Below are 10,900 nucleotides of genomic sequence, written 5' to 3' on the forward strand. Positions count from 1 at the left end.
CACACACACACACACACACACACACACACACACACACATATATATATATATATATATATATATATATATATTTATTTATCTATATTATATTTATATATAATACAAACGTATATTCAAATGAACGTATAGGAATTGTTGGCTTGTATATGTAACCTATCAAAGTCCAATTAAACATGTCAATACAAAGCATATGAAGAATAGAAAAAATACGGCTTGTATATATGCTTACTGTATGTTTGTATGTATGTATGTGTGTATGTTTTTGTGTATGTATGTGTGCGTATGTATATGTGTGTGTAAGTGTGCACGTATTTTTGCATGTATGTATATTTGTTTTTATGTATCTTTGTTTTATTATTTAATCTATTACTTAAGCCATCACTACTACTGTTACTACTAATACCACTATCGTCACCACTACTACTACTGCTGCTGCTACTACTACTACTACTACTGCTGCTACTACACTACTACTACTGCTGCTGCTACTACTGCTACTATTTCAGCAACTTTAAAAAGGTGTGCAGTTGTTGTTGTTGTTGAAAGTTAAGCTTCTTTGAACTCAACTGCGGCTACAACTCACCACACACACATGTGTGGTGTGTTAACGCGGTGTTTAAATTTCACATTACTTCCGTAACGAAAAACTTTCAACCAATAAGATCGCTGCAAATTAATTGTAACCCCGCCTCTTTCGCATTATTCTAATCAATCTGCCAGCCAATCAGAAGTCTTCTCGGCCACGCCTTCTTTTTTCTCACTCCATCATTGGAATATGAAGATTAGGAAGCTGACGAAATTAGGAGAGCGTAGAACTTTAAAAGTTTCTTAATTAGAATGTCAGTTTTTAAATTATACAATTAGATAATTAGTTAATTATTAATAACATATTTGGTAAATTATTTAAAAATTTTATATTTTGAAATAATTCTATAAATATCATGTAATTGAAATGACGCTGAGTTGAGGCTTATTATTGTTTTTGCTTGTTAATATGAATTATTATCCCAACAACATATTTGAATTGAACGACGATCGTGTTGATCACAACAAAAACCACAACACTATCAATTCTCTTGCAAACAACAACAACAACAACAATGATAACGCCAAATCAAATAATAAATTTTGGCGGCCTTTTGAACATGAAAAGTCATCATCGTCATCATCCCATACAACATCAGCACCATCAAAATTTCATACTGCAACAACAACAACGACGACATCATTTTTTGCAACATCAACATCAACAACATCATCTACAACTAAATTGCCAACCGATTTTGATAAAAAACCCTTTTCAACCAATGATATTGAAACATACTCAGCTAACAACCGAAACAACGATTATACTAATGATGATGGTGGTTATAGAATCAAATCCTTAAGCAGCAGTAGTTTTGCCAACAGCAATAAGAATGACATCAACAATAAATTACACATAACAATTAAGAACAACGACATTACGAACAACAACTTCTACACTAAAATGAACAATAATGCAACTAGAGTACAATCGTACAACTGGCTCTTGTACAATATCGTTCTGGCCAACAACAACATCATCAACAACAGCAGCAACAATAAATACAATCAACACCAAAGAATCCTCATCAACAACAACAACAATTACATCAACAACCATTGCCATAACTTTAACAACAGATTTCAAACAACACTCAGACACAATTCAAACCAACAACAGTATCAAAATTACTACAAGAGGCAGCTTAACTGCTACTATTACAACAAAAACAACAACAACCATCACGCCCACATTACTTACCTGAACAACAAAAACGACAATGACAACGACTACATCAACACAAAAATACTCGCTATAAACAACAAAACCATATCTAAAAACATCGTCGCCAGCCAGAACACCAACATCTCAAATGACAACTTACTCACAGACAACCGCAACAACGACAACACTATCAACAACGACGTGAAACTCCAGTGCCCAAAATGCCACAAAATCTACACGACACAGCCGGCCTACTCCATGCACATACGAACGCACACTCGCAACAACGTTTGTCCGTTTTGCAGCAAGCGTTTCAGTCGCCCGTGGCTACTTCGAGGCCACTTGCGCACGCACACAGGAGAGCGACCTTACTCGTGCGACCACTGCTCCAAATCTTTTGCCGACAAGTCAAATCTGCGAGCCCACAAGCAGACACATTCGGGTTCGAAACCGCACGTATGCTGGCGCTGTGGGAAGGCCTTCGCCCTGAAAAGTTACCTCTACAAACACACCGAGTCATCGTGCATCAAGAGGTATAACAAATTACTACTCAGTAGTAGTGGTAGTAGCAGCAGCAGTAGAGGTAGTAGTAACAGCAGTAATAGTGGTGCGATCGATTGTAGTGGCTTACTAAATAGTAGAAGTAGTAGTAATAGCAGTAGCAGTAACTGCAGTAGCAGCCGTAGTAGTGGAAGTAGTAATTGTAGTAGTAATGCTGTCAACAGAATTAGTAATGAGCATGTGGCCAGTAAAAGAAGTAGCAGTCACACTAGTAGCAGCAGTTATAGCACTAGGAATGATGATGTAAAAAGTAGTAATTTTATTAACGCTTATCTCACAATTAGATAATAGTAATTAGTTTTCAGTTTTTGCTATTTAAGAATAATCTTGTTATAAATTTTCTATTTACATTTTGAAGAACGCTTCTCTGAGCTTAAAGTTGAAAACTATAGAGAACAATAGAAACAGTAGAACACACGCAAGCACACACACACACAAACACACACACGTACACACAGACGAACATAGACGTAGGGCCTACATGCGCAAAGCTCAATTTAGTTCATTTTTTTGTATCTTTATAGAAAAAAAACCAGAATTTTCTCGAAGAGGTTATTTGTTCGTTTGTTGTTTATTTTTGAAGGTAAAACAAATAATAAAAACAATAACTTAATGATAATAATAATAATAAAATATAATAATAATAATAATACCACTAATAATAATAATGATATATCACCAATGCAATCTATGCGGAATTTTGAATGAGTTGGTGCAATTGACAACATAATTTCAGCCATAGTTCACAATAACAATAATAATAATAATGTATGAATATATATATATATATATATATATATATATATTAGGAAACGTACCCTAATATATATATACATATATATATATATATACATATATATACATACTGAATTAAGACTGTCAGAAATATATATATATATATATATATATATATATATATATATATATATATATATATATATATATATATATATATATATATATATATATATATATATATATATATATATATATATATATATATATATATATATATATATATATATATATATATATATATATATATATATATATATATATATATATATATATATATATATATATATATATATATATATATATATATATATATATATATATATATATATATATATCTATATGTTCAACGTTCGTATGAGAGAGATAGAGCAGATGCTAGTTCGGATATACCAATATCTATATATTCATATATATATATAAATATTCATATATATATATATCTATATGTATCTATATATATCTCTCTTTCAGCCTTAAAAGCTAAAAATTAATCAATCTGTAACAACAATTCATTCATTCGTTCGTTCGTTCATTCATTCATTCATTGTTAATTATTTATCGATTAATCACTCACTCAACCTTTCTATCATTTTTATTCATTCATTCATCTGATACAGAAATTTATAAATTTATTCAATCCAAATTCATCTCCAATATAAAACTATCATTCTAACAAATCTTTCTTTCATTATAATTCTCATTCATTCGATCATTCATTCATTCTTTCAATCAATCACTTTTTCCATCTCTCAATACCCTAATCAATCCCTTCTGCCCGATCTAGCATCTGCTCTCTCTCTCATGCGAACGTTGAACCCGGAACTTTTGTTCTTGCGGAAACTTTCAAACGGATCGTTCAGGTTCATTCCCAGTCCTTTGAATTGATCCTGTTTATCTCGCACGTCCGCGTGATCGATCGGATCGACGATGCCGTCTCCACTACTTCCTAATGCACCACCTCCCCAACCTGCCAATCAATCAGTTAATCAGTCAATCAGTTAATCAGTCAATCAGTTAATCAGCCAATCAGTTAGTTTTTCCTGACATTACATTGTTTGCACGCGCAAGGATCGCATCCCATGGTGTGGGTGTGTAACGGCCTTTCGGTTTCAAATAGACAGCATTCGAACGAACAAGGTCATGACGCAGTAACAACGCGAGAAGGGCACTTCTGCCGTCTGAGCTAACGGGCCGACCAGTGGTGCTCAGTGAACATTAAATAAAACATAAACACACACACACACGCACACACACAGCACAGAACACACGCGGACCCATCTTCTTCATAAGTTGATGTCCTTTGTTGCTTTCCGTCAGTTTATCGTTCCTACTTGTTGATAAATAGAACATGTCCTGGCTGTGATGATGATGATGGCGGTGATGATTGTAATGATTATAACGGTGGTGGTGGTGATGATGGTGGTGATGGTGATAACAATAGACTGAAACAATTATTAAAGTGTTAATGTTAAATAAGATGTGACGATAAAACGAGGGAAACGCCGTCAACAACACCGACTAACAATTGATCTGGTGACCTCGACCTTGATCCACTTCTGCTTCGTGACCTACTTCTGCTTCGTGACCCACTTCGTGACCTACTTTTTGATGATGAACTGGAATATGATCTCGACCTGAGATAAAAATAGCATGATTAATTAATTAATTAATTAATTGTCCACTGAAGCACATTCTATTTATTCATTTATTTTCCATCCAACTATTCAGCCATACAATTTCAATTCATTCATTCATTCCCTCTTTCATTCATTCAGTCATTCCTTTCCCATCAATTAATTAAACCACTCCCTCATTAATTCGCTCACTTATTCCACTAAATAACCAACCGATTCCTGGTGGCCCTCCCCCTCCTGCCGTCCGGAGATGGAGACCGACTGTAGTTTGTGGGCCTCGACCCCCGTACATCATTGAACGGTTCCCTAGCGATGCTTCAGGCAGGTCAGACGACATTATACATTATTCAACATTTCAATTATTTATCATAACATGTTGGTTAGTAGCAATTTCTTAACTATTTTTAACACGAGAGCAGTTGTAGACTAACTTGTTTAAAATTTTGTTGTTGCTCTTGTTATTTTGGGCATCGTTGCCAACTTTATTGGCAACATTGTTAGCAGTCGATTCCATCTTTTTTGTCTTCGCCTGATTTTTGGCTTTGTAGAATTCAAACAGACTCAACTTCTCCCAGCCGTCCCTGCAGCGAGGTCAACAACATTATAAAAACTCAATGGCATAACAAAAACAGGGCATGAACATCGTAGCAACAACAACAATTGCAACGACAACAACAACAACATGCCAACAACAACAACGACATCATCACCAACGCATCTCGGGGCCTCTCATGCGATGGCGGACTATAGAAGGCCTCGACAGCGGCAAGCAGCCTATCAGTGGGTGGCATCGGAGGTGGAAGTCGGATGTTCCTGGGGTCCAGAGATTTGTACTCACAATCTCCTAACTTTTAAACAAAATTTAGTTGGAAAATTATTCAGCATTATCGACACTGTCATAATGGCATCTTTTCTACAACCATTACAAGCTAAACAACCTCCTACTTCTTATCAACATCACCATCATCGTTCATCTTAACATCATCTCACTTCTCTCACCACCACCACCACCACCATCATCATCACTACCACTATCACCACAACCACAATCATCATCGTCGTCGTCATCGCCACCATCCACTTAACCCTACTTTAACTAGGGGAGCCATGAGACCAGCAGGCAGATCATAGTACGGGATGGTGGGTACAAGGTCGAGATCAGGGTGAAACATTGGCGGCGGAGGTGGAAGATTGGGAATGGGTGGAGGACAGAAGCCCATTGGAGGCATTGGAAATCCCGGAGGGGGCTTGCTCAGGTCGGGAAAGTGCAAGGGGGGAGGGACCGCCCCTGAGAAATCTGAAACATGTAATTCATGAGTGAACTTCATCAACATTAAAATCCTGTTGAAAAAAACGAACAACAATTACAAAGCCACTTTCGAGTTATGTTAAAAAAAACACAGCTCTCAACTCTCTCAAGTGCAATAAATAAACACAAACCACTGGAATTAACCAATGAAATGTACTTCAAAAGTATAACACACCACAGGGAAGTTACAAAAAAATACAAAGCATCACTTTTAAAGATGAAAAAAACCGTTAGTACCAACAAAAATTATGCTTAACCCGTCTGTAAAAACTTATCTTCACCGCCCTCCAACTAACCAGGATTGAATGGAGGTGGCATGCGAAAAGCTGGTGGGGCTTGCTGCATTGGATGTGCAAACGGTGGAGGATTACAGAAATTCGGTGGTTGTAGCTGCTGTGTGTGTGTACGTGTGTGTGAATGTGTAATTATAGTCAGAACAATCAAAGTGATAAAAGCAAGAAAAAAAAGACCTGTGGATCAATCTGTTCATTGCTGGTTTGCTGCTGCTGCTGCTGTTGTTGCTGCTGTTGATATTGTTGTTGTTGAGGTATGGGAGGTTGTTGTAATAAAGGTTGATGCTGCTGCTGCTGATATTGTTGTTGAGATATAGGTGGCTGTTGTGATTGAAGTTGTAACAACGGTTGTTTCTGTAACATGGGCTGCTGCTGTAATAATGGTTGTTGTTGTTGTAACAATGGCTGTTGTTGCTGTTGTTGCAACTCAAGTTCGAGAGCGACAATTTGACTATTGAGATGATTGACGAATTCGTGGTGTTGCTGTTGGAGTAGAAGAAAGGCGTTGTTGGTGGTCGTGGAGACTTCTGACACGACCGCTGCGTGTTCATTCAACAGGAAGGCCTGGTAGGCTGCAATGCCAGCATTCGCATCTTTCATTTGCTGTTGTGACAGTTGAGGAACTTCAATTAAAAACCAATTGGAAATAAAATAAGGACGACAATTATCATCATCATTATTATTATTAATATAATTATAATTATTATAATGATAATAATAAAGGTAATAAAATATAACAATTAGCATCAGTAAGGACACATGCATGGTAACTCATAAATTGCTTCATGTTACCATTAAGAATAGAAGCAGCAGCAGCAGCAGCAGCAGTAGCAGAAGCAGTGGTAGTAGCAGAAGTAGCAGCAGCAGCAGTAGTAGTAGCAGCAGTAGTAGCAGTAGTTATAGTGTTGAAAATATCTTTATTATGAATATAAATATCTAGCCTCAATGGTGGATGTGCTGAAGTATTTGTTGTTCTCCCATAACGTCAGCAGCTGTTCAGGTTGGAGATATGTCAATGAGAAATTAAAGCATGTGAAGATAGAATGAATGAATGCATGAATGAATGAATGAATCAATCAATCAATCAATCAATCACACACAGCTAGCCAATCAATCTATCAATCAGCCAACCAACCAACAAACCGGCTGATATAGTCCACAATCAATCAACCAATCAATAACGTGACCTACTTTACTTAATTTGGCCTTGCCCTCCTCATGGGCAGCAATATAGGTCAGACAGAATGAAGGAACAACTGATATAGTTTCGAGAATCTCTTTCAGGTCTTTGACATTCTTTCGAGTGCTGATGATGATGATGATGGTGGTGATAAAAGATAATTATAGAGATCATTTTTACTGAAAATATCATTTACATTTTTACTACCACCACTACTAATACCACTACTACTACCACCACTACTACACTACTACTACTACTACCACTACTACTATGACCAACCAATGGTGGAGGAGGTCATTGATGAGATAGATAAGATGGAGGCGCAGTTCAAATGAAGATTCCTTATCAATTATCCTATAATTTATGAAGAAACAAAATTACAGTCATAATTTATATCAATGTAAATTATTATTATTATAAATAAATTATTTCGAATAATAAATTTTTGTATGTAGAGATCTTTGTAATATGCACAGGGAAATTAGACTTAATAAAATGAAACTGCAATCATAAAATAATAATAATTAAAAAATAATAAACCATAAACCATATAGAAACCTCTGCAATATGTAATGAGCAATGAATTCTCCATGCTTGTGAGATTGAAAGTTGCTCAATATCCAAGCTTTTCCATTCTTATTTCACGTAAAATAATGAATATTAAGACATAATAAGTATTTTAATTGATTAATTATTTATTAATTATTGTTATCAGATAAGAATCTTACAGATATAGCATCTTTGGTACAGGAGTCTATGATTGGTTGAACGATTTTTTGAACCTCATCCAATGAGATATTACACTGGAGACTTAAACTATCTAACTGGCTTTTCTTGGCTTTCAATAAAACTTCCTCCAACTTAACCTATAAATAATAACAATAATATTATCACCAAGGATAAATTATTTCATTTGAGAATAATAAAAACATAATTTCTATAACAAAATATAATAACTTTAGTCATAAAAATTAGCCAGCACCTGCTGTTGTTGCATGAGGTTTTGATACTGTGCAGTTAGATTATTTTCACTTTGTGATATCTGCTCTTTCGCATTTAACTTCATCTGCTCTAACTGCTCCCTCAAATTAGGCTGATTAGTGTTGACTGGTTGCTGAGATTGAGAGATTGTTGTTGATATTGTCGGTGTTTGTTGTTGTTGTTGCCAGGGAGCTGACTTAACAGATTGTTGGTTAATGACTTGTTGTACTAAATTTTGTTGTTGTTGTTGCATGTTTAACATTTGCTGCTGCTGCTGCTGTTTTATTACTAAAATAAAAAGGATTGGTTTGTATATGTATATGTTGAATGAAAATTTGTTGATATTATAATATTATGTTATCATTATGTAATGCTTGCCATTTGGTAGGCATGTTTCCAATCTAATTTAAGTTAGAGATAAAAAATATAACTATTATAAGCATAAGATCAAAACAATTATGATTAAATAAGCTATAAGTAAATAAAAAAAGCATATGTAGTAAAATAAATAAAATATAAATAATATAAATCAAGTTTTTGAATGACACATGCATGGTCTTATCTTTTTTTATCTTATTATTTTTATATTATTTTCCTATCTTATCTTATCTTATCTTATCATAAAAATTTTTTTTATGTATGCAATGCTATGAAGTAACTAACTGGCTTGTTCTGTGCTCACTCTATACTGATAGTAGCCGTTGAATTCGCCAGAAAATAAAAAAGAAAATTTTGGGTTGTCCTTCTGCTTCTGTTTTGTCATCTGCTCAAACTCCGGCCCATTCCTGGCCACAAAATTTGCTAACTTGTCAATTATATTCTTCATCTCAGAATCTGAAAGTGAGAGGAATTGTTAAATGAACGAATGAAATTTTAAACGTTTTTAATTTAAAAATAGAAAACTACCCTCTGGTGGCTTGGGGACACTCATGTTCACTTTTATCCTAATTTACAATTTAAAATTTAGGAAATTATTTCTGGTCCAAAAACAAATTAAGAAGCGTGTAAACTTCGGTCAAAAGCAGTTGCGGCCATAAAACAGGGATGTGCCAAAACTTCTGTAATTCTAATCAATATAACTAGAATAATCCATCTGGCGATCAGCTCACATGCTTTTTCTCTGGTATTGCCATACTAGAGCAGGAATGACATTGCAAAATAATAAAATAGTTTAAAAATATTATAAGCCTTTATATTTATGTAATTTGTAAGTATTAAATAAAATATTATGTAAAAAACGTTCAAGTTAAGAGCTTCGTTCATCTTTTATAGGACTATGCAATAGGACAGCCATTTGGCCGAATGAATAAAATCAAAATTCTTTTAGACTAACCTAACTTTTTGTAGATTAACTTTTAAAATCTTTTTTCAAAACATTTCTTCAATCATTTATTTTACTATTTAAGATGTTTATTTGAAATATAAATATTTAAAATATACGGACGGACGATCATGAAAAAAGTTACGATAAAAACTCCGGAGCACAAGCCAGAGACCGATAAAGCGAAAAAAATTTACAAGTTAGTAGTGTTGTTTCAATGAACCACGAAACAGTTTCATGTTACTAATTTTATTATTTTTAATTTTTCCTACTTTAATTTTAAATAACATAATATTTTCGTTTTCACTAAGACTAAGAGACTTTTATTAAAAGTTTTGGTGAGAATGAAAATGTTATTGACTTTACTATTGATTTTATTATAGCTTCATCTTTTTCTAAGCCTATTAATATCTCTGCTAGCTCTGTTCCTTACTCTGATCACCTTCTTATTGAATCTGTTTTTTCATTAGATTTTCTTCCTTCAAATTCATCTATGTCTATTTCTAAAAGATGCTGGTCTTCTCTTAATAAAGATATTTTTCTTCAATCTCTTACTGAACCTATTTTTGATACTACCTTATTTTCTGATGTTGATGATTTTGTCAGTGCTTTTAATATCTACATTACTTCTATTCTTGATAAGCTTATTCCTCTTAAATCTTTTACTTATAGGCTCTATTCTCGTAAGGCTCCTTGGTTTGATTATGCTTGTGTAGTAGCCAAGAAAAGTCTTAGAAGACTGGAGAAAGCCTATAGGTTAAATCCATCTAACTCTCTTTATTCTATCTATGAATCTGAATTGATTAATTATAAATATCTACTATTCTCTAAACACTCTACTTTTCTTAGAAATTCTATAACATCTGCTTCAACATCTAAAAATAGGTGGTCTGTTCTATCTAAACTTCTACATAAAAAATCTTCTCACTCATCTTTCTCTGCTCAACAGTTTCATGACTTTTTTGTAAATAAAATTACTTCTTTAAGAACATCTAATTCTAATTTTCCTTCTCATAACTTTACTAAACTTACTACTGAATCTTTCTCTGTATTTACTCCAATAAATCTTT

The 10,900-nt window shown here is 34.0% G+C and overlaps 2 protein-coding genes across 2 annotated transcripts in view; one reads left to right on the forward strand and one right to left on the reverse strand.

Annotated features, from left to right (window-relative positions):
* Window positions 1-1,909: 1,909 nt before the first annotated feature.
* On the forward strand, window positions 1,910-2,281 carry HELRODRAFT_145872 (hypothetical protein; the record flags this gene model as incomplete). Its single annotated transcript, XM_009028919.1, has 1 exon — window positions 1,910-2,281. A coding segment is annotated over one exon (372 nt), but the record flags the coding sequence as incomplete, so codon positions are not given.
* Window positions 2,282-3,870: 1,589 nt separating this feature from the next.
* Window positions 3,871-10,900, reverse strand: part of HELRODRAFT_180170 (hypothetical protein) — a gene marked incomplete at both ends in the record, with an annotated part of 8,515 nt that continues 1,485 nt past the window's right edge. Inside the window, 13 exons of the mRNA XM_009028920.1 lie at window positions 3,871-4,055; window positions 4,384-4,466; window positions 4,633-4,743; window positions 4,957-5,058; window positions 5,175-5,324; window positions 5,458-5,591; window positions 5,835-6,040; window positions 6,349-6,445; window positions 6,523-6,968; window positions 7,542-7,651; window positions 8,354-8,394; window positions 8,511-8,737; window positions 9,173-9,343. Coding sequence (XP_009027168.1) covers window positions 3,871-4,055; window positions 4,384-4,466; window positions 4,633-4,743; window positions 4,957-5,058; window positions 5,175-5,324; window positions 5,458-5,591; window positions 5,835-6,040; window positions 6,349-6,445; window positions 6,523-6,968; window positions 7,542-7,651; window positions 8,354-8,394; window positions 8,511-8,737; window positions 9,173-9,343 — 2,063 coding nt within the window. The remainder of the gene's footprint in view (window positions 4,056-4,383; window positions 4,467-4,632; window positions 4,744-4,956; window positions 5,059-5,174; window positions 5,325-5,457; window positions 5,592-5,834; window positions 6,041-6,348; window positions 6,446-6,522; window positions 6,969-7,541; window positions 7,652-8,353; window positions 8,395-8,510; window positions 8,738-9,172; window positions 9,344-10,900) is intronic.

Source organism: Helobdella robusta, assembly GCF_000326865.2.
Source record: "Helobdella robusta unplaced genomic scaffold HELROscaffold_59, whole genome shotgun sequence".
Taxonomy (NCBI): Eukaryota; Metazoa; Annelida; class Clitellata; order Rhynchobdellida; family Glossiphoniidae; genus Helobdella; species Helobdella robusta.